Genomic DNA, 25,931 nt, shown 5'->3' with positions numbered 1-25,931 from the left:
ACCATATGTAGGGATCACAGATCGAGTGACCCTAGGGTGTGTTGCTAACGTAATTAGTGGCACTTGTAATTGTTAGCATGGGGAATCCAGCCTTCATTCCATAGAAGGATACCAGAGGTAGAGTTCAGATGTTCAGCATTTCCTCCTCCTATTACCTATTCTCCTAATGTTAATATTATTGGGGAACATATTTGAAGGAGAAAGAAAATTTTTAAATAAATTGTTTCTTCAAGAAAACTTACCAATCACAATACTTAAACACCCTCCCAACCACCCTACCATGTGAGCATCCTCGTTAGTATGTCACTTAGCTTAAAAACTAGTGACAGTGTGATGGCAAGGGAGGTAATGGACAAGAGTTATTGCCCTTTAATAGGAAAGTGCTGTTTTCATCTTTTAGTATGGTAGGATTCGTAAGGTAGCAAGCTAATATTCCCAGCATTAATGTGATTGGGTAAGTATTCTGGGAGAAGCAGAATTTACTTAAAAATTGCTTTGCAGTCTTTCTTTCTGTCTTTCTTCCTCTCACTCTCTCCTGTTTAAACTTTTTACTCTATGTTACTGGTATAAAAATGTAACCACCAAATCGACACAAAATATGTTTATTTTTGTGATTTTTAAAAAAGGAATATCCATCATACAATCACTTGAAACATTTTCTGTCTCTTTCCCATGGACAAAATAGAAACCCAAAAGAAGACATTGGCGAGTAAGTTTTAGTGACAAAAGAAATAACTTCCTGTCATGTTCTCTTGCAACCTTTCTTTTTGAAACGGTGGAGAATTCTACAGAATTGTTATTTAAAAAAGGTAAACTTTTCTTTGTGAAATTGTTTGAATATAATGGCTTGGATATTCAGTACATTTAGTATTTCATTTGAGATGGAAACAAACGGAAGAATCATTATTCCTCCCCAGCTGTTTCCTGTTTGGAAATGGTTGTAGACACAAATGAAATCTGTTCTCAGACAACGTTTGGCACTCATAAACTTCTGTAGATGATAAAATGCATAACTAAATACATGGGTAGGAAATGATCACCTCGACAGACAATGCATGATAAGATGATTGTTATGATGTTTTTGGGTCATGCAGGTTGCTAACACGTGTACAGTATCTTGATAATCATTTGTTTATTCAGTATCTTAAATGGTTCAGAATTGGGGATGCTACACTGTGATGGCAGTTTATAACAGCATAAGTAAAATTAGTGAATTTTATAGAGAAAGACATCAAAATATTTTAAGGCCTGTCTAATATATCAGACGTATTCTTTTCAGGAGGATTTACAGGATGACGATGATGAAGGAGAAGTGATCAATGATCCTGGGTTTATAATCCAAGGAAAAAGCATCAGTCCATCAAAACAGGTAGGTTTTCGATAGTATCTTTCAATACAGAGCACAATAATTTAGAGCTATTCAATTTAAATCTACCCATCTGTTTTTGTTGTTGTTTTTTTATAAGGAATAAGGTCTACATCATCATGTTTTCATGTTTGATATGGTTCTAATTTTTTATACATCAGCCATAATAAAGGTCATGGTCAGGATCACTGAAACAATGAAAACTATTTGAACACAATATCTTGTCTTGTGTACCTGATATCTTGACCAAACATTTATATAGCTTGCAATTGAGATATGAAAGACTTATTGATTTTGGGGTCAGAGGTCAAGGTTATTACTATGACAAGAATGAAAAATGGTTTCCTCATAATATCATGAGTTCTTTATTACCTTTTTGACCAGACTTTGTGAATTTAGTGCATTTGAGACAAGGAAGACACCTGTTCATTTTGCTAGCATCGAGATCACAGAGACTGAAAGAAGGAAACAAGTTTGATCAAACCACAAGTCCTATGGCACAAACCATGATCTCATTTGTGGATGGTTTGTATTTGTAACAAGAAAGGTGTCATTGAAGTTTTGTTTCAATAGGTCAGAGGTCAAGGCCATTGAAACTGAAATAAGAATAATGATTTTCCAAAATCACTGTAGGCGTATAATTTACTGTGTATAATATTTTTGTTGTCTATTGATGGCATCCCTTTGAAAAAGTGACATTCCCTCACCCCTTTCCGCCACACCTTACCCCACACCCAGCCGTAATGGCAGCCCCGACTTCCAGGTAGGTTTAAGTAGATTAGTCATTATTGTCCAGGATGTGGAACATCATGGAATTTTATACATGTACTTTTCCAGATCTGAGATTTGTTTGAAAATGCTGAACATTTTGGATAACAAGTAATTTATCCAGTCCTGTCATCTAATTGTTTATGATACTTACTGAAGGAATGCTGGAACATTAACCAGGTATAGGTCATGGCAGGTATCAAACGTATGACTTTTTGAATACAAATCTGTTGTCAAAATCTGAGTTACTGCAGATCCGAGGGTCATGTAGAAATTTTGGTACTCGAAATTGATCCAGCTTTAAAACACCACTAAATTACATATGTAGCAAAAGTTATATTCATCCTTTACCATGTTTTATTCCCAGATAATTATTTGGATTATACAGTTGATTGATAGTACATTCTGTAATTTAATAAAATTTTGCTGAGCTATTGTGCTGAAAGAAAACTATGCATACAAATTTATTACTAATCAGAACTTTGTGGCTGACTTGCACATGGGTTTAGGCAGAAGCCCGTTTATTTGATAGTCAAAAGGGCAAATGGTTAAGGTCACATACTGGAAGAAGAAAAATGGTTTCTTCATGATAACATTACTTGTACATCAGCAACCTGAACGAAGCTGTGTGAATGGTTTGCATTTGGGTACAGAAATGTGTCAAAGGCCAGTGTCATTGATACTGAAAAGAAAGAAAAATGGTTTCTGCGCATTAACTTTAATATAGTGTCACTGACCCGGATTTGATTTGTCGATGAACTGCTCAAAAATGTGTGCTGTACCCAGGTGTGATAGTTGATGTTAGTGGCTGCATCATTAACAGATATAATGTGTATATTTAAATCAATTTTTTTAGGACACCAGTCATACTGTTAGGAAACTTGCTATGTGCATATATTAGCAAACTGTTCCATCACACCAAAAGTTGGTCATTTTGACCTATTTTCATGCTCCAGTGGTGATGTACATGTATGTTTTAGGTCAGTTTCTCAGATTGTAGCATGTACTATGATGAAACTTCATATATGAATTGTAGCTTGGAGAGTAGTCCCAAAATTTGATACACTCCCAACAAATATAGTTACGAAATATAGCAATACTTTTGTTTGTCCGGTCATTAGTAAGTTCTTCATTTAGGTCATCATCTCAGATTTCATGGTGTAACCATTGATTTTACCATTGTTTGTCTGAACTTATTGTCTTTGGCATGTCAGAAGAAATAATGAAGACAGTACGATACAAAAAATGACAAATTTAGTTTGTTCATTTCGTTGACTTAAAGGCAAAACCTTTCTCTTATCTCCAGCTTAAAGTGTGGTGTACATGCAGTGCAAATTTAGTAGTTATTGACAGCAGAAACATAAATGTTGAGCAGTCATTTTTGATTAAATAAAAACATTTTGTGTATAGAACAGCAGTGAAGCTGAATTTGCGTGCTCATTTGTAAAATTCACACAGACCTTTATGGTATGAACTTCCAAAGATTTTCATTAGTTATATTTGGTTTTAACTTTTTTTAAATCTTTTAATAAATTAAATATCACTCGTTGCAAACTGTTTGGTCTGAATAAAAAAAGACCTAAGTAAATGATGGAAATTTATTTTATTCTGTTAATTGTTTAATAATGAAATACATGTGTAAGTAGACATTTTTTTCGCTTCTTTGCAGGCTAGCACTGCAAGCACCACACTTGACATAGCTGAAGAGATGAATAATCTGAAGTTGTCTTGACAACACCTGTTACCTAGAAACCACTCTTCATCCATTGTGCAACTTTTATTAAATTCATGCAAAAAACAGTTTTGTGATGTGTAATAAAACACGAAAGTGTCATCAGTTAGCCATCTTGTTAAAACTTATTGCTTCTGTTCCTGGGCTGTGTTCAGTAAGCAAGCATTATGTACTGTTTTGCACCGAAGAGGATTGGCGCTTCAGATTGAAACCATACTCTTAAAAGATTAACAAATAAACACTGCTTACCTCTAAAATATGTATCTAAATGCATGTCATAAAGTAAATAGGTCTGAGTACATATCAGGTGTAAAACACGTCAATAAACTTAGTATAACAGTTTTCAAAACCTTGTTACAGGTATCATTTGGCAAGGTCTTCTGCAAATTAAACAAAATTTACATGCATTGCTTCCAGCAAGCTGCATCTCTTTTGCCATCTAGTGCCTTTCACTGGCAGCCAATACAGTAGGTTTATAATTAGTGCTTGACTTCCCGAATGCAGCCAACACAGTAGGTTTATTATAGTGCCAGACTTCCTGAATGCAGCCAACAAAGTAGGTTTGTTATTCGTGCTGGAGTTCCTGAGAGCAACCCACACAGTATGTTTATTGTTAGTGCTGGACTTTCTGAATGCAGCCCACAAAGTAGGTTTATTATTAGTGCTTGACTTCCTGAATGCAGCCCACACAGTAGGTTTATTATTAGTGGTGGACTTCCGGAGTGCAGCCCAGGCTTTATGCAGGACTTTAATTCTACATGAGGAATCTGTATCTTTTAAAAGAGACATTTTCCTTCAGCACCTTCTAAGAGTTATTTAAAACATTTTGCAGAGTAAACTGTCACTTCACTTTATTGCAGTGGGTATGATGGAGTGAATGCATTACATGTTTTGTTTTTGCCAAAGAAACTTCCCATTAGTATTTTGTAATTATTCATCTTGAAGTGCCATATGTTTTGAATATTAAGGAGATTTTTTTTATTTTATGCCTGTTTGTGGACTTAATATTTATAGGAAATTAAAATTGTACTACTTGGTAGTAATCTTGTGCCAAATATGGAAATAAAATTGGAAAACATTTAATGTTAAGTCTTAGAGAGACATAGGTACAGTGTATCATTAAAAGATACACAAGAGGCAAGTCGAGAGAAAATATCTTCTTTTATATTACAGTAAAGACAAAGCCCCAATTTAAGCCAGGTTGCATAAATTGGATATCTTGTCATAGGCTGACTTAAGTGTTAACAAGAAAATAACTGCTGTGCTTTTATAACAAAATCAAAATATATTATTTTTAAGGAAATATTTTAGACTTGCTACTGGTTTTATATTACCTAAAAATTAAAATAATATCCAAGAGTTTTATTTATTTTTACTTGGTTGCATTTATTTTTATTTTAAGTAGCCATTTCTGATTGGGGACAGCAATTTGAAATTTAAGAAACTAACGTCAAACTTTTCTCATAAAATGTCCAGCTTTTCCATTGCTCATTCAATTTCTATTAGACTATACAGACTTTATGGCGGCTTTCTTTTCAATGATAAGGCTATAGTTTGAAAAGATTTTAGATTTTCATTGTATTTTATCATTGTATATGATGTATCAAAGATTGTATTTTAACATTTCTTGTATTTTATTTCTGTTTTCTTTAGTTTGTCATAACTTTTAAAGCATGAGGTCTCATCCTGTGTCGCGTGTACAAATTAAACACGAAGATTACAACATTTATCAAAATTAAAAAATGTGTACATGTTATACAGTAACTAAAATGATGCCATTTAATTAAACCAATTTGAAACACAACTTTTCCCCCTTATCTATATGTTAGGCTTGCAGTTCTTTATATGTAAGCCTTTACCGGTGTGCACGCTTTACCTTGCATCATTAGTTGTCTTTTATTTCTTTTGAGAGATTATTTGTTAAATATTTCTGACAATTTCTGTAAAACACCTTAAGGTCACCATGATATTGTTCGGTACATGTATTTGATGGAATTGATAATGCAGAAGGACATACAGCCTGGACATGATGGATGTACCACCTAGATTTTCATTTGCGAATGTTTACAGGCAATAAATTTTACTTAAAAAAAAAAAGAAGTTTGCATTGAAGTTTTGCAAAATTTACAGTAGAAGTGAAAGGTGTACTGACTTCAAGGACATGTATTCTTTTATTTTCATGAGACTGTTACAAATGGTTACCAAGCTTTTTTTGTCAGGCAGTTAGATTGGATCAAATGGTGTCATGTGATGCCATAAACTACAAGTTATTAGAAGGGAACAGCTTGTATATTCATGCACCTAATTTTATTGTGCTTTGACAATATATGTCAACAACGGTTAAAATATTCATTTATTTCTTGGGATTCATTATTTGCATAACTATTGCCAGTTTTAACGCCATATTTGGACCTGCCAACTCATATGATTTTGCCGTAAGTCTTACAAAAATTATTCTTAACCCTTTACCTCATAGAGCATAGTGACAAAGTGCAGCTCGCTATAAATAGAACACGTTATCTAGTCGACCGCATACGCATAGCCTGCCTGTGAAATATTAAGCAACGTAGTGTATGTTACGTTTAACAGCAATTTTAACCATTTTACATTTTTGGTACACATCTATTATATGTGGAACAATTTAAGAGTAAAGTCCGATTGTTATAGCTGTGTAATTACTTTAAATAGCAGATATCGACCAGTACATAAACAGTGACCACGTGATCTGACGTAATTGTCATTCACAGAAATGAATGTAGTATCTAATAAGGAGTTTTCCCCGAAGGTGGCGCTATGAAAACCGGCTTAAAATGGCTGATATTTACAGCCGACGTCAAAAGGCGCTTCCATGGGACTTTTGTAGAGGCGTCCAAAGATGGTTGTAAGAGGTAAAGGGTTAAAATACAGACTTAGGACACACAAACAAAAACTATGGAAAAATGATTGCTGCTGAAAAATCTGGATAATTGATTCATCTGTTTTTAATCTGGATCTGGGTTTCAAAGTAGAATTAGTGACGCAGACTAACTTTACAGCAGCACACCAGACACTTTAAACTGCACCTATTTGTTATTTGTTCATGTGAAGTGTCTGCATGATCAAATGGTTGATTATATAATTTTTTTTAAAATGGCATCCGGAAAGTGATGCGTGTTTAAGACAAAATGGAAAATGAGCCTCTAGAAAGTGTTAATACTCGACAAAGAAGAATAAAAAGGAATATTCAGATTCTTGTGAATAAAAGATGGAAAGGACACAATTATGTTTATTGGGTTTCACTTGCCAATTTGAGTATGTCTCGTGGCGGGAGATATGATTGCCATCTCTTATGAAATGGAAAATGCATTTCCAAGAAGTACGTCAAGTTGAGAGATTGCAACAAGCTGTTGAGTTGCATAGGGTTTGGAACTAAAGTTTGTGCAACTGGACTAGTGGTAAATAAGGTCTACACTTACTTTATAAACTTTACAGTTGAACATAATGTTTATTGTTGCTGTGTCGAACTTTTAATTATGTTTTCCAGCTTTACAATAGCAGTTATTAATATTTTATTACACCTTACTGAAAACTGGTCAATCTTACGGGGAAAAAAAGTCAGCTGCCTTATTGAGATGGACTTGGGGTTGGCAGGTCTGCATATTTTACAGGAGTCATGAATCTTGAAAATAGATTGTTACTCATGAATGACCTTATCTTCACTGTGACAATTCATGCATTGTGTATATGAGTTTCAAGCTTGATGATTTCATGAATCCTGTCAAATATAAAACTCAGTTTTAATCCTTTCCTTCATAAATCTCCTACAACTGAACTGCAGCACTATATACATGTCTGTTGCTAAGAGGGTACAATGTGCATGCCACCAGTTAACTGTATCCCATTATGGCTGGGTAGTAAAAACTGCACTTAAATATATGCATACCTAGAGCACTTAAATTCAATATTAAGTACTTATCTTTTCATTCTAAGGTACAAGAATCCCAGGTTAATGTGTGATCTATTGTTGAGCATCAAAATCAGAAATCATTGTCACTGCAGTGTCTGATATTTGGTATTTTCTCATTTTTTTGTGGTCCATTTGCTTATGAAATAGTTTTTCCTGATTACAAACAAGGGTTTATGAGCTAAATTTTGTTCTCAGAAATCAGTCTGATAGCACTGGACAACAAATTTTTACAAAAGTCATGTTACTGAAATAAAATTAGTCAATTCTTATCAATTTTTATGTGCTGAACACGAATATGACAGTCAAATTGCAAAATTGGCTCTAGTTTTTTTGTAATCTGCAAGAAATTAATGTTTACATAACGAAATGCATTCCAATAGTAAAAGGTCAACTGTAATAGCCTACCTATAAAAAATCAAGTCATTGACTACATCTTAGATTTCTTCGCCTGTCTCTTATACAGCTGTTCGGGAGCATCTCTGAGGAGTGTCCAGCAGTAGTCAGCCAGCATTGTAGTGGACCATTTTCCCTGGTATCTTTGTTCCATTGTTGCGATATCTTGATGAAAACGTTCGCCGTGTTCATCACTAACAATACCACAGTTGCTAGGAAAGAAATCCAAATGGGAATGAAGGAAGTGAATCTTTAGAGACATATTGCAGCCAAGTTTCTTATACTTCTTCAACATGTCTTCTACTAGTTCCTTATAGTTTTCTGCCCTAACATTTCCGAGGAAGTTTGTAGAAACTAGGCGAAAAGCATTCCATGCTTGTTTCGCGTCACCTTCCAGCAAGTTGTTGAACCGGTCATCTTTGAAAAGCTCTCGAATCTGAGGACCCACAAAAACTCCCTCTTTAATCTTTGCTTCGCTGAGTCGAGGGAATTTTTCATGCAGGTATCGGAATGCTGGCAAAGTCCGGTCAATGGCTTTCACGAAGTTCTTCATCAAACCTAGTTTGATGTGAAGGGGTGGTAGCAAGATTTTCTGAGCCTCAACCAGAGCTGGGTGTTGGATATTCTTCTCTCCAATGGCTACATTCTGCCTGTGAGTCCATTCCTTCCTCATGTAGTGCATTTCCCTTGCTCGGCTATCCCACTCGCATAAGAAACACATGTATTTTGTATATCCTTGCTGCAGTCCCATTAAAAGGGCAACTACCTTCAAATCACCACAGAGGTGCCAGCTGTACTTGTTATACTCAATGGAATTCAGTAGCTGCCTTAAGTTATCGTATGTCTCTTTCATGTGGACAGCATACGCTACTGGAATAGATGGAAGAATGTTTCCATTGTGCAAAAGCACAGCCTTGAGACTCAGTTTCGAAGAGTCCACAAATAGTCTCCATTCTTGTGGGTCATGAGTGATTTTTAAAGCATTCATGAGGCCCTCAATATCGGAACAGAATATCAGATTACTTTCCTTTCTGAAGAAAGGCTCCAATTGCTGGTGGCGCTTTCGATATGCAGTAATTGTGACATCTTCTTCTAGAAGATTCCATTGTTGGAGTCTTGATCCTAGCAATTCTGCCTTGTTCTTTGATAAGTCCAAATCACGAATCAGGTCATTTAGTTCTTCCTGTGTTATTCTGTGTGGGGTTGATGATGCACCACAGTGAAAATCTGGATCACTGCATGCTGATGGACCAGGAGAAGAACAGGTCGACTCACCTTTGTCTTCGTCAGATGAATCAAGAGAATATTCTGCTGGAGGTTCTGGAATAGAAAGTCCCTCACCATGTGGAACTGGTCTCAATGCAGATGGAATGTTTGGGTAGACTATTCTCGACTTCTTTCGCTTCGTTATTCCGCCGGAAAGAGGAGGAACCAAGCAGAAGTAACAGTCATTTAGGTGGTTGCTTGGCTCTCTCCACACCATTGGGACTGCAAACGGCATTGATGACCTTTTGCAATTCAACCACTGTGAAAGCTGTGTTGTACATGTAGCACAGCATATATGCGGAGCCCAAGGCTTGTCTTGGTCACCAACCTTGCATCCGAAGTAAAGATGATATGCCTTCTTCACTTGAGAATTGATACTTTTCTTCTGGTTGGCAAATGTCACTTCCCCACAAATATAGCAAAAATTGTCCGCGGTATTAACACACTTTCGAGGCATTACTGTTCTTTATTGTACGTAAATGGATAAAATAATAAGTTTTATGTAACAGTAGCTTGAACTGTCTCGCACAACGTCTAAAATATTTTAAATGCTGAACCTATCTGATTGGGCTTTATATAGTACACTGCTTACGTCAGCTTCAGCAGCCGCCTGGCATTAGTATAATAGGCCTACACATGTATAGTACACTGCTGACGTCAACTTACTTCAGCAGCCGCATGGCATTAGTATTGCATTGCATCAGAAAATGATGCAATCAACTGTGGATGATGTGAGCATGATGGTATTATGCAATGTTACATCATTATTCCGGATGTTGCTGCAGTCCTACTGGAGAAATTTACACAGTGAAACATAGAAAATGAGGTATATGAATATCTTCAAAACGAGAGCCAATACAAATTTTTCACGGTTATATTCGTGTTCGGCACACCAAAATACTACAGATTAGGGCCTTTTCAAGTCAGTAATGATTTCACTGTTGACCAGTGTAGTCTGGATTCTTTGATTTTTCCTGCAGAAATTGCTGCAGCTATTTGTAAGTTGATGCAATTTCTGAAGCCCTCTTATTTTTAATTGGCTGTTTAGGATCCATCTAATACATGCTGTGATGCCATAAAACTTTCAGAAGGCTTGTTTAATTGAAAGAGACATACCAAGTGTGTGGCACTGTGAAATAACCATGCAAATGGAGGTTGTTTAACTTGGGGTTCCAGAATCTCTTGTATCGAGATATGGTCCACACACATTAAAATGAGGTAGAAATATCAAAACATGTTTGCATTGAAATGGGATAGGGGCGGTCAGGTGCACAAGTAATTGGGAAATGGTTGAGTAATTGATTTCAGTATATTTCTGATACAGTATTTATATGTGTGTTATGCACTTGGAAGTGAATGTACTGTATTAGTACTGTACTGTATTAGTGATACTGGCTGGCTACCAGTTATCATGATGTGCTTGTCATCATGTTTGTCTAAGAAGTAAGCTAGATGACAATCTTGTTGTGTTAAAAGCCTCAATCAGCGTATAATATCTCATCAAATATTCCGTCCATTTCTCCATGTGTATGCAGTAATTGGTTACAAACATTATAAAAATACTGTACATGTATGTACATCACAACTTTTAAGTGAAATATTTCTGTGACATTAATCCATAAATTAATAGTATTTTTTTGTGCTTTGTTACATATTGTGTACATTTTGAACATTGTATGGCCCTGAGGGCCTCATAGGAGATTAGCTAATATTTGGCTAAATGAGTCGTACCTTCTGAATATTATTATTAATATGTATTTTTATTATGTCCGCTTTGCACACAAATGTTTTTGCTTGGGCATCTACTGCATAAAGACATTCCATGGTTGTACTTTGCAATGGGTATCACTTAAGTGTAAGCAATTATAATATAAAATCTACCAAACTCACTTAAGTGTAAGCATATATAATATAAAATCTACCAAACTCACTTAAGTGTAAGCATATATAATATAAAATCTACCAAACTCACTTAAGTATAAGCATATATAATATAAAATCTACCAAACTCACTTAAGTGTAAGCATATATAATATAAAATCTACCAAACTCACTTAAGTGTAAGCATATATAATATAAAATCTACCAAACTCACTTAAGTGTAAGCATATATAATATGAAATCTACCAAACTCACTTAAGTGTAAGCAATTATAATATAAAATCTACCAAATTCCCCATAAAAATGTTAAACCCTAACACACCTGGGGTCCAACAACATTTAAGTGAAGGTCATTTTATTCTTTAAAATTACTGTATACTACATGTCAAAATTATCCATGATAGATGTCCTGTCAGAACTCTATGTACTTTACAGATCATACAGTTGTGAAGTTTCAATATAAAAAAAAGTAGAAGTTCATAGGGATGATGGATTTTTTCTTAACAAATTTACTTTATTTTTTACATTCAATAAGAATCGAAATCCAGCACAGAAAATGTCAGAACCTATTAGCAGTGAAACTTCAAAATGAAATGTGTAATAAAATTGGTATTGAGCAAAAATTGTATTGAAAATGTTAATGCATTAATATGCCCTAGAACCTTTAATCCTGGTCTTCAACAATAGTTTTAAAATTAAAATTTAAAAAATTTAAGTGCAGTTGTGCTTATCTTAATCTCAGAAGGTCAGCATGATATAATTTGTTTCCATCAGCATGGTGCCTATCATCTGCATGGTGCAAAACAGGATGGTGCACGTCAGCATGGTGTCCAACATCAACATGGTGCCCATCACTGTAACTGCTGTTCTATATCTGGCTGAAGCAAAATTGAATCATGTGTGTGAAGTAAACGTTTCATGTAACATGCGTTAGTGGACAATGGTCATCTGACATCATCTTCTGATTGGTTAATTGTCAAAACAAGTTGTATAAAGGACAACTATAGAAGGATTTTCGTTGGAGATCCAAATAATATCCATTATGAATAGGTGTCAGCTATATGGTTATATCTGCTATGGCAGGTTACGTAATATAATTGTGTTGATCAGGCTGCTTTTCTCAATTGACACTATGCCAGCAAATAAAGTGCTTTATAAAATTTGATATTAAGATTTGCCTCTTAATTTTTTTTTAAGGACAACAAAAGCCATTACAAGTTGCTGACAACAGTATATGTTGTTTTTGTTTAAAACAGGGTGTGTGAGTACATTGGTTATTTGCTATTTAGTGTTCAGTAGTAAGTATGTTAGATGCATGATTCCATTTGCAGTCCATTTAATTGGTAGTAGTTTTTCTGACTGTTGAGAAAATAACCTTGAAAAGTCACAAAATCTTGTCAAACATAACTTAGTTGAAGCATTCAATAATGGTTGTAAGTTTACAAGTGATTATATTCATACATTTTTTTGTTTGAAATACTTTCCAACCTGTGCATAACAACCACTCATTGGACCTGAAGTGTTCTGATTAACGGTTGATCTTGCTATACAGGTGCATTTGTATTGATTTTCTAGCTATTGCCCATCCAAGGACAGGAGTGATAAATGAAAGTTTCAAAAAGAAAATTTCAAAAAAAAGTATTTTTGAAAAATGGGACTAGCAAAATTAAAAAGAAAGTTTGAACATAAAAATGCCAAAAAAGTTATTTGTAAATATTGGGATGTCACTGAGTTTCAAATCCATGACCTATTGTTTGGCAGGCATGATGCACAGAAAGACAAATGTGGATTGTTTTTAAGATGTATAAAAAGGGACCTTTGAAACATGGTATTTTTATGCAGAAGGTCCCATTATCAGGGTTGAAAAGTGACTTGCCCAACTTGAAATGGCAAGTGAAAAGTTTTGATGATTGGGTGGGTTTTCGAATCACTTGCCAATACTGATTCAGAGTTGATTAGTGTTTCTCAGTAGTGAAAAGGCAGTTCTGTTGAAAGTACAAGTTTTCCATTGGGTTTGATAAAGCTCTTACAGGTATTGTGCACTCACACTTAAGTACACAGGATAAATTCCAGACTAATTTGATGCATTACTTGCCACAAAATTGATTTAAATTCATTTGATTAGATTTTTGAAAATGCTTTACTCCAGGTGAAGGAATACACTAGGTTCGCATGCTACTGGCAAATCAGAGTGGGTTGGGTGGGGTGGGCTTGGGAGAAAAAAATAGGTTTATTCCTGACTGGAAAAAAACCTTAATGTCGAAACTATGATGACCAGTCTACAGCCACAATGTGTCAACATGGCAGCAATGTGTGATTGTGATTGTGGCAAGCGTAATTACAGATAAAAATAGTAAAGCTTCTGCAGTTCCTCTTTTGATATGTATTGTGATAAATATTTGCTTATTACGTGTACTTGGCAGTTTGTACAGGGAACATAGTGTTAAGTAGTCAATAGTAAATCATTGCCACCACCCCTCCACCCCCACTTGTTTTTGTGATGAAATATACTCCAAGACCTTGCTAAATATTTTAGGGATGATTCCAACAATAAAAAGTTTGGGGATCATATCCTTTTATGTCAAAGTTTAAAATAACCCTTGCCTTAAATACTTTCTTCATACCATTATGCCATTATGCCAAATTAAGGAGAGTATAGTTAATGTTTTAATTCAGTAAATTAAAATGATTTAAATGAACTTTTATGAATGTGATTAGTTATTTCTAGATGTTATGGGAGAGTATCAAAATATAAACAGCTTTTGATTTCAAAACTGCATGTTTTCTGAACCAAAATGTTGTTTTTTTTAAATTCCATTATTAAGGGTATCAATTTTACACTCAGGACAAAATTTGGAAATGATCTTAAAATTTTTTATTTAAAAAGTGTGGAACATATATTGTATGTTCTATTTGTTTTAGTTCTTCTATTCTTGTTGGTATCATCCATCATCTTAGGCCAAACAAAAAAATAAATGCATGGTTCCAGTTGGCCAACAAACCCTTTTTCTCATTGTTGACCCTAGGACTTGTTTCCCCCATGGTAAAAAAATCACAAAATGTCACATTAAACAATATAGTTTTTTTTATATTAAATAAACCCACCATGTCTACTCTAATTTTAAAAACAGTGTAATAGGAAACATACACATTCTTTTTCTTGGCCTTAGAGGTATGGATGGGGTTTTGGAAGACACTATATTTGGCTTGGAGGGATCCATCCAAGGTTATGGATGTTGTTCACTCTGCTCTCTTATGAATAGTTTGTGTTTCTATTAATAGGCACTCTTCTGGTTGGTCTTAGTTGGTCTTTGGATCTTAAAAATGTAAATCAAATTATGTAAAAGGGCATAACTCAAATGAGAATGGTTACCACTCTGGATTTGTTTGAAAGTTTCTGAGATTACCTAATACATCATTTCAATAGAAAATGTCCATAATCGGTAATGCTTAAATATTTTATCTCAAAGTTGTTAATCAGTTTTCTTTTGAGAGATGAAGAGAAGAAAATACTTTAAAAAAAAAAGATTTTCCAGATTACATGTATTATGGGGATAATAATAATAATGAAAATAATATAGAGGACTTTGTATAGCACCTTATCTTCAGAAGCTCTAAGCGCTTTACAACATTAGACAAACCTATAAGATAAAAAACATAATGATATGATTAAAATAACAAACACCATAAAATTAGAAAACATTATTTTAAAAAAACATGCTGAGAATAAGGTTGGAAACATTATTAGGTCTTTAAGTTTGTTCTTGCAGTCAAATATTGCAGGGGATATTGGTATTTGCTTGTGATCATAAACAAGGAATACAATTTATTAATATTTTGACATTTATCTTCATCCTTTGATCCTGTTTTTTGTGCAATATTATCAGGACCCTCCAAGCCCTCCATATTTTTATTTTTTTTTAAACAATATGCGAGTGGTAGTGGGCAATCCAAACAAACGTTTTTTTGTATGGACCAATTCAAAAATAAAATTTCCAGAGTGATAAACACAATTTTGTGAGTCCGTTTGTTACATCTGGAGTTGGCTATTTGTTTGAAAACTAATGCAGAATACTTTACCTTTTTTGTGTTTGAATTTTTGTATTGTTTTATTCTCGTTGTGAAACTGTTACTTTAGCTGATGTGTTTGAACTGACTGATGAAAGTCCTTATGGTGGTTGTTATTGGTGAGATGTCAGATTTACCTGGTCAGATACGAGTTACATGCCTTTAAAACATTCAAAATGTAACCATAAATATTTGACTTTTTGCAGTTGTATTTTTCTTGAAAAACCAATCCACACATGTGAGCACTAACAAGCTGCATCAGCCTCTTCCTTATTTCTCTGTTCCACATCTCATACTTTATATTTTATTTTTATTAAATATTTATAGAACTTTGTTATGTATGAATAAACCAGCAACATTTTACAGTGTATTTGAATAAACCAGCAACATTTTACAGTGTATATGAATAAACCAGTAACATTTTAAAGTGTATATGAATAAACCAGTAACAATTTACAGTGTATATGAATAAACCAGTAACAATTTACAGTGTATATGAATAAACCAGTAACAATTTACACTGGATATGAATAAACCAGTAACAATTTACACTGGATATGAATAAACCACTAACATTTACATCAGTAGATGCTCTCATGGATGTTTTATGAGATTCATAGTAGCACACTTTTGAATTTTTAAACTCCACATCAAGCATTGTCTGTCATTAATAAACACTTGACCAAATAAAATATTCACCTTATGAACTTGACTTTATTCAATTTTTAAATCCATCTTTATTTTTTCATAGTTGTTTCCCTTGATGAAGTGATGCTCATTCCTAGTGCAAATTTCATTTTGCTTTTCCAAGGCAGCTGTAATCCAAGATGACTCAGTTTATTTTCAAGATAAAATGTGCAAATTTTTTAAATATTTCAGACAATATGTCTTTTATCAGCCTCTTTTTCCACCCAACAATTAATACTCCATTTTCTTGATAAAATCGTGTACTATAAGTTTTACTTTTCCATTTTCAGATTTTATAGGCCCTTGTTTACAAGCACTGTCTGGCAAAATGTGTTTCTTTTGTTCCTAGTCATAGCACTTGATGGATCTTTTAAATAAATATTACAATATAGCAATGAGACCAATCTGGTGGCCTAAGTGGTTAGAGCATCCGCCTCGGTCATGGGTTGGAACCCCAGCCAAGTCATACCAAAGACTTATAAAAATGGTACTTGCAGCTGCCTTGGTTAATACACAACATCAAGAGGTTAGTGTTAGGACTTGTTGGCCTGGTGTCAGAATAATGTGACTGGGTGGGACATCATGCTACATGTCTAGACATCACTATAAACTGCCACACTGCAGACATTGTAGCAATATGACTGAAAAATTGTTAAAGCTACAGTTTAAAAATCCAAATCACATAATATAGCAATGCAATTGCAATCAGAAATTTGCAGTTTATTAAGAAGCCTTCCGCTTTTGTATGATTGACCTGATTTCTGTGAAATCTTGCAGCCATGCTTTGCATACATGCTGCTAGGAACCATATGCTAGGTTTACTGTTTGAAGTTCATAGCTTCATCCATTGCCTGTCTCTTCTTCTTCTTTTCACTGTGCCTTCTAATTTACTTGGAGGTCATGAAACTTGTTTCATCCCATGGTCTGAGTAGGCATCAAATATGGCAACCATAGTGGGCATCTTGAAAATCTTGGGTTCTCATATCAAAATTGGGTTTTCACCAACACTTGTTATGATATCTAATTGGTCCTAAATGAAAATAATGCTGAAAAGAACTCCAAGAGGGCAGGCATCACAGCCATCTTGAAAATCTTGTTATTCCTACTACTCCAAGAATGAAAGTTATTCAACATGGAGTTTCCACTAGTTGATTTATTATGTTGGTTCAAATTATCGAAAATTATTCTGCTCAAACATCCATTATGGCTATCGGGACCATGTTATAAATCTTGTTATTGCTACTTCTGAATGGATGGTCATATCAACATGTGGTTTTCACAAAAAGACCTTATGATTTCTAGTATGTCCTGAATAACAATGGTGATGATCTAATGTTCAATATGGCAGCCATTTTGAACATTTTTTTTTATTGATGCCCCTAAATGGAAAGTTATTTGGATATGTGGTCATCTTAAAAATCTCTTTGATGGATGTTCATATCAACATGCAGTTTCACCAAAAGAGTTCTTATAATATCTTCTTGGACTAATGAAAACAGTTCCAAGATGGATCGATATATTGTCATGATTTTCAATAAATCATTTCTTATCATGTTTAGTTCATCCTGAATAAAAAATGCTGCTATCTTACATCTGTTATGGCTGCCACAGTGACAAATGTGAAATCGTTTTTTAATTTTATGATTTATATTTGGTGTTATTTTGCAGGAATATTAAGAAACTGTAAATTTATATTTTGAGATTCACCAATTTACATATTTTCAGATCTTTGAAGAGAAGATAATTTATCAGACAAGGTGATAAACAACAAAGCTAAAACACTATTCAGTTCACTGATGGGTGCCACTATTTTTCTTTGTAAATAAGGAAACAAGCTTCTTTTTTTAAAGACTTTCTTGACTTTCTTGACATTGTACTGATAAGCATTGATCAATATAATTTTTTGTAGTTTTAGAACGAAGTTTTTTTTTTAGCCTGTTGCAAATTTTAAAAATTGGAATGAGAATCTTCTGCGAATGACAGAATTGTCAAACATTTTAAACTGAATCAGGCAGCTGTTTTTTAAAGTTGATTTTTGCAATGAGATTTCTTTGTCAGATTTTATAATTGAGTGCTTTAATGTCCGAGAAAAGAGACATGCTTACATCCAGAAGATGATTATCAAGCAGAGTAAATATATTGCCAGTATTTACTGACAGTTTAACAGGTATCTGTCGAATGTATCAAGTATCAATTTCCATCCTGAGAAACAATCGTCTGATGTGAACTCTAAATATTTAAGCGTTTTGATAATGTACCAACATAGAAAATCTGATTTGTTAAAAATGAAATTTATTTTTATTCTTTGTGGACATTAGTTAATTGTTAACACATGTCATATATTTTATGTACATTTTTAAGAATTTTAATATTTTGACCGTTTATCTTTTGTCTTCTTGGAACAGATGTTCACATTTATTTGGGAGGGTTTACCTTTAAAACATTTGTATATGCAATTTGTATCATTACAATTTTGGAACCTAACTTTTACCAGTTTACTTACATACATACATACATACATACATACATACATACATACATACATACATACATACATACATACATACATACATACATTACATACATACATACATACATACATACATACGTACACACTTACAGACAGACAGACACACACACACACAAACACACATGCATGCACAAACACATGCTAATGCATGCATATATACATACATATGCTTACATGCTGTTTTACACAAGTAAAAATTAATGGCATGCCTATTATTGAAGCTAGGGGTGGTCAGATGTCATTATGAGATGATTTGCGTTATTTTGCTTTATTTTTCATGCCAAGCATGCAACCTGTTAGGTTGGAATAGGACCTTATCCAAAGCCAGATTCCTATATTGTACATTTCCTGTCTTTTATCAGTGGTAAAATGAAGAGATTTATCTTTTCAGGATTCATCTGTAAGAGATTTCCTGTCTTTTCCATCTCCATCAAAGTTACACCAGCTTGGGAAAGGACTTGCTTCAAAACTGAAAACAGAACTTGGAGTGAGTTTAACTAGTATAAGTACCAGTATTGACTGATACATTTACTTTGGTCATGTGATAAACCTTGTTAGTCATTTTGACTTAGTTTTATTCAGATACAGCTTCTTTTCAGTTGACTGGTATAGTTGAATACGGTCAAGAACAAGCTATTTACATTAAGTGTGATGTATCCATTTCAGTCTTTATATATTGTTCTGTGGTTTTTTTTCAATTAGTGTTCAAGTTTTATCATTCATTATGGCATACTTTTAGCAAGCACAGCTTGAGTTGGTGCAAAGCACCCACTCACAGTACAAACATTAATGCAAATCTTAAGCATGGTGGTCCCACTGACAGACCTTCGTTTCTGTTTTCTCTTGTGATTTAATCCATACAAGTGCTTCAGCATGGTGGTCCCACTGACAGACCTTCATTTCTGTTTTCTCTTGTGATTTAATCCATACAAGTCCTTAAGCCAAGGTTGCACAATTTACAACAATAAAACAGAAAGGCAGAGAAGAGTAATTTTAATGTTGTTGTTGTAGGGTTTAATGCCATTTTTGAGCACAAGATAGGCTATACATGGCGGCCGGTATTAATGGTGGAGGAAGAACCTAGGAAAACCCCGGAAAGAACCACTGACCCATGAGAAGCTACTGGTAAGCTTTCTCACATACCCACACTGGTTGTACCCAAGATTCGAACCCACGCAGACAGAGGTGAGATGGCAGTGATCCATAATGCTGAGCACTTTAGACCACTCAGCCACTCGGGGGGCCCCAGTAATTGTTGCTATTGTTGTAGGGTTTAACGCCATTTTTCAGCACACAATAGGCTATACATGGCGGCCAGTATTAATGGTGGAGGAAGAACCCAGGAAAACCCCAGAAAGAACCACTGACCCACAAGAAGCTACTGGCAAGCTTTCTCACATACCCACATTGGCCGAATCCGAGAGTCAAACCCATGGAGACAGAGGTGAGATGGCAGTGATCCATAACGAAGAGCGCTTTAGACCACTCAGCCACTCAGGCCACCTCCCCCCCCCAGTATTTGTTGTTGTGGTTGTTGTTGTAGGGTTTAACACCATTTTTCAGCACACAATAGGCTATACATGGCGGCCAGTATTAATGGTGGAGGAAAAACCCGGGAGAAACACCGGAAAGAACCACCGACCCTCGAGAAGCTACTGGCAAGCTTTCTCACATACCCACATTGGCTGAATCTGAGACTTGAACCTACGCAGACAGAGGTGAGATGGCAGTGATCCATAACGGAGAGCGCTTTAGACCACTCGGCCGCGGGGGCCCCCCCAGTATTTGTAATAATGATGATAATAATGATAATCTAATAAGGCACTTAATTTTTTAAAAATAACTAAATGCCTTCAAAACCAAGTTAACACACAGGGCATAGAACAGTTTGCATTCAGACAACATAAGATAAATGAAATCTCTCACAAACACTATAAAAACAAATGAATTATTATACAAAATAACAAATGAAAGATATAAATGGGTTTACAAAAATAACCTCAAAACACAAAATGAGCTTAAAATACAGTTTCAATCTAAAAATAATGACAAATGGATGAAAGTCAAATTTATTCTTGCTGGTGGATGCATGTGAACATGGTCTCATGGTGCCTGAGATCCAGACGGAGTTCATTACATTAACTGGGTCTCGATATGCAAATGAATGTTGTCCATAGAAAAAGTTTTTACCATGGGAATAAAAAGTATACATGTGTCAGATGATGAGTGCAAGCTCTTAGCAGAAGTGGTGAGAACAGAGAGGTATTTTGGATTATAGTCAAGTCTTGAGAGTACTAATGAACACAAGGGTTTTTGTGGCATCAACTGTGAGAAGATTGCGAATAGTGTCGATGCATCTCAGCTCCAAGTATGTTGCTCTCTCTACAAGTGTTCAGGACATGCTGGTGCAGTGAGAGAGAAAGTATCAAAGGTGACACCAAGATTTCTAAGTGACTTTAAATTTAATAGGAGTGTCAGTGATATTAATTGATTCTGGTAAACATTAAGCTTGAGAAATGCAAGAAGTGTGGCTTCTGTTTTATCATCATTCATTTGTAGATTATTACACCTCATCCATGACTTTGCATCACATATGAACTTCTCTATGCTTTGGAAACTTTGTTTGAGGAGCTATATTTCTACATATGAGTGTTGTTGTGGGACACAGGATGACAATTTACAACTCTATGTATAAAATGAAGAGAATTGATCCTAGAACAGAACCCTGTCAGACACCATAACAAATATTATCTCAGCTGGAATGTTCACCATTTACTGAACCAATTTGTTAAAGGTTTGAATTGATCCAAAAGCAGTACTGTAGATGACTAAAACATGCTGCAGATGGTGAAGTAAGAGTTCATGGTCAGTTGTATCAGAGTCTGCAGATAAATCAAGGAGTATGAGCACTGAAATCTTATAATCCTCTAAAGTAGAGGGAAGGTTATTATCAACTTTCGGAAGAGTGGTTTCAGTGCTGTGACAGAGGTGAGAAGCTGACAGGAAATTACTGAAGAGATTATGTAAATTTAAGTTGGATACAGTTAGAGACAGAACAACCTTTTCTAAGATTTTTGACATGAGAGGTTAGAGACAGGGCAATAGCTTGCCAAATCATGATGATCAAGGGTTGGCTTTTCCAAAAGGGGGCTTTACAGTAGTAGTTTTAAAAAGGAATAGAAAGACACCAGTAGAAAATGAGGTATTTTATGACATCAGTCGGATCAGACAGTATAGCATTCAGACACTGAAATAGCAGTGATGTAGGAACCAGATTAAGTTTACATGACTTGGGGACATACTTCTTTAGGACTATTCGTAGAAAATCCATAGAAATGGGCTGAAATGTTGTGAATGGGAGTTGCTGAAATTCGTATCATTGCTGTAAGGTGAGGATGGGTCAGGTTGTATGATGCTGTGAAATTGATCTATGACAGTTTTCTTTTTGTTATGGAAGAAATTAGCAAACTAATCTGGTAGACTGTCGGGGGAGGCTGTGGCTGGAAGTGGTGGGGATTTGTTCCTCAGAATTAATTTGTTCGTGATGCAGAATAGGTGTTTGCAACTAAGACTGAGTTTTGTACTCAAGTAGGTGGATTTTACTGCATGAACTATGTCGGTAATGTTCCTTTTGTCAGCTTTATAAATATGCTAATGCGCTGTCAGACCAGATTGTAGCCACTGTCTCTCGACGTTGCAGCATTCCATCTGGGCATTAGGCAACTTCTTGTTTATGCTGCTCTACCATGGAGTACATTTCTTCACTGAGACTTGACTCAAGGTTGTAGGGGCATGCTTCTTAAGGTTGTAGGGGCATGCTTATCAAACACTGAATGCTGGCAAAGGTGGAGTTTAAATACAATTCTTAGGTATGAACTGATGTCATTGGTAAGTTGAGTTATGTTAATCAAGTTCAAATTGCGTTTGGAAGTGTTAACTGGTGGTGGGTCAGGGACAGACAAATCAAGGTGGCATATGATGTTTAGGTGGTCTGATGCATGTTCATGGAAGACCGTAGTGGATCACAAAATATAATTTTGTCTATTCACAATCCATTCTAATATGTGGCCACATGTGTGGGTTGGTATGCTAACAGACTGTGATATGTTCAAAATGTTACTGAATATAGTCTAAGAGTTTTGACATGTGTGGGTTTGTAGGGCAGTTGAAATGAAAGTTTAAATCTCCTTGAATCATTAAGCTGCTTTGGTGGAATTTCAAAATTAAAAAGAGCTGGGAATTGTTCTAAAAACAGAGAATCATTTACTCTTGTTTTTCAACTAGGAGATGGACAATAGAGGCAAAAGAAATGGACTAACCCTTTCTGCAGTTTTAGAGTTGTTTGAGTTCAAAAGATGTATGTTTGAAATTGAAGCTGGATGTGAGCATACAACCAGAGAAAATGGTGTTCTTAGCAACGACAGCAATACCTACAAGGAAATGATTTGATCATGTAGCTATTGGGTGTCAAATCAGAACATTTTTCCTCGTCTCCCAATGTTTTTAAGCCACGTCTTACTCAAACATAAGATCCCAATATTATATTCAGTGATAAAATTGGAGATTTCTGTTCGTTATTCACATGTTCCAACTGATTGGGCATTAAATAATGCAATATATAGTAGTTTCAGAGACTTAGAAGATGGTAAAAGAAGTACTTGTAATAAGCTCTTGATGTTAACATGAGTTTGAGGTGTTGAAAGCAATGTTGAATGGCAGTCTGGGCAATAATGGAGGTGAAGGGGGAATAACTGATTTTATGACAAGTCTGTTTCCAGCATCCTGATTGAAAAGGACAGTTATTTTTGCTTGGTCAGGTGTATTTCATTGATGAAAAAAATGAGTATGATCCAGAATCTTAAGTTTTGAGAATAGTGCTGACCTAGGTGCCAAGTAGATGTCCATGGTGCACAGTAAGTCTTGACTATAGCTCTGAACACTAGTGACAGGCTCTACAGTATGGTTGGCTGTTGACTAGAATGAGCTTGCTGAGAAAAAAAAAAATCAGTTCATGCATCCAAAACAGGTGAATGGAAAAAACACGTACAAAATGAAGAGCAAAACATGGTGGACTTAATAAGTACAACAGTTAGATCACAGAGTGAATTTACTATTGAAATTTACAATAAATTTAGAGAAGCTGCCTCTAGCCTGTTAGGCATTGATGAACTGGAACTGGAAAAATGAAATTTTACCTCATAAATTCATGACATGAAATATATTTGCATTATTCATATTAGAATTAAATATTGCATGCTATGCACAAGCACTTGTAATACACAGGTAAAGACCATACACATACCCCTATGTAATGCATTTGTATGAATCACAGCATTGTTGTTGTCTGCATATATTGCTCCACTGTATGGAAAAACACTCAGTTCAAACACTCAGTTCATATACAAGTAAAATGTTGGTCTACACACGTCTGTTGCTGCACTTGTTTCTCCTAGGTTTGTCTATTTCATTTTAAGTTTAAATTGATTTTGAAATTACAGGATAGGAAAGCAAATTTGGATTGTTTACTGTCTTTAGGTTTAGATCTTCCTCATATGGCTTGAATTATTGCTTGCCAAAATAAAAGTATAGTTTATTGTTATATCAAAATAGATTGAAAAAGGGACATTGCATATATTTCATTTTATGTAGAGAAAAAAGTCCTTAACTTTTTCTACTAATTTTCAATTTGTTTCAGGATGACCTGAAAGATGTGGAGAAAACAGTGAACAATATGGTTAAGGTAGGCAGTTACAGTTGGCAAATTGTCTTGCCTTATCTCTTATATGCAATACTCAATGTTCATTTACTACTGGCAAATTAGCATACCTTATCAGTTATGTACCATACTCAAATTAGCATGCCTCATCATTACTTACCATACTCAGTGTATGGTTACAACTGGCAAATTAGCATGCCTTATCTGTTATTTACCATTGTTACCAGTCTATACGCTTAAAATAAGTAACAAAAAAGAGTGAAGACAACAAGCTTTGTAAAATTTAAAAAATAATTGATTTCCTTTGAATACAAAGTGAAAAATGAGAAAAAAGAAATTACGGTATTGCAAATTAAATCCAAAAATAATCTAAGAATTAAAAATGTCCAAGTAATAAAACATCCTGAATGAAATTGAGTTCAAGTCCCAGTGAGATCAAAATTTGAAGGCAGTGACATCTGTTATAGTCAGTGAAGTGCTGATGTGTCAACAGTCTCTTGCTGAATCACAGAAATATTATTCCAGGTTTGAATTCAGTATAAAATCCATGGAATGTCTTTATCCAAGAATTATGTCAGAGCACTTTTGTATTTCCAAAGAAAATAATCACTTGAATTCAATAACATGAAGAAAATAAACATTCAGCCCAAGCTGTACCCAACGTAACACAACTCACATGCTAGATGGCAAAGCACAACTGATAAACCTTTAACAAAACATCAGTTACAAGACTAATTAAGACACAAAACAGATTCCCAGATGAGGGTCAAAAGTTCATTCTTCTGGAAAAAATAGAAGTTTGTTACCAATTGGTGCATGATAAATATCACATAGTTCAGGTATGACCTTGACTCAACCCAATGGTTCTTACTCTGAGAAAGATTTAAAAATTTTTTTTTTTTAAAAAGTTGTTTACCAAAACCTGTTGATTTTGGAACAAGGTCAGCAACTAGATACATTGTTTTATTACCCATAGCAAATAACAATTTTTTTACAAAAAATATTAAAAACTAACTTACAAATTAAATTAAATATTCATAACACCATACTCAAGGTACAATTACACCTGCCAAAATTAGCATGCCTTAAATTTGTTATTTATGATCATCAAGTGTATGCTTATAATTGGCAAATTAACATGCCTTGTCTGTAATTCACCATACTTAGGTACAGGTACAATTGGCAAATTAGCATACCTTGTCTATTATTTGCCATACCCAAAAATATAGTTAAAGGAAGCTAACTCTTCTAGCATGTACATACACGTGATAAGGAAAATATGACATCATTGATGTGAGTTTATTATGATGAGCTTTCATTTTTGGAACATAATAAATTTAAAGGACACAGTTTAGATATTTGTTGAACAAGTCATAAGTTGTAAGCACACGGTATATATATATATATATATATATATATATATATTGAATAGATGTTAATTTTTAAAGGACATGTAGTTATTATGTTGAACATTTGCAAGAAATTATCACATTATCTTATTACAGGAAATACATGACATAAACATTCAAGTAATACAATACCTGGAAGCTACACTCATAGTACAAAAAGATCTAATGA

The 25,931-nt window shown here is 34.6% G+C and overlaps 1 protein-coding gene across 1 annotated transcript in view; it reads left to right on the top strand.

Moving 5' to 3' along the window:
* Positions 1–25,931, top strand: part of LOC149798210 (ran GTPase-activating protein 1-like) — a 110,902-nt gene that overhangs the window by 58,260 nt on the left and 26,711 nt on the right. The window contains exons 11-13 of the mRNA XM_089963296.1: positions 1,280–1,369; positions 19,029–19,124; positions 24,333–24,377. Coding sequence (XP_089819422.1) covers positions 1,280–1,369; positions 19,029–19,124; positions 24,333–24,377 — 231 coding nt within the window. The remainder of the gene's footprint in view (positions 1–1,279; positions 1,370–19,028; positions 19,125–24,332; positions 24,378–25,931) is intronic.

Source organism: Sinohyriopsis cumingii, chromosome 6 (genome assembly GCF_028554795.1).
Source record: "Sinohyriopsis cumingii isolate HCF-2022 chromosome 6, ASM2855479v2, whole genome shotgun sequence".
Lineage (NCBI taxonomy): Eukaryota > Metazoa > Mollusca > Bivalvia > Unionida > Unionidae > Sinohyriopsis > Sinohyriopsis cumingii.
The sequence above is the reverse complement of the archived record's forward strand: the minus strand, read 5'-3'. Positions and strand labels throughout refer to the sequence as shown.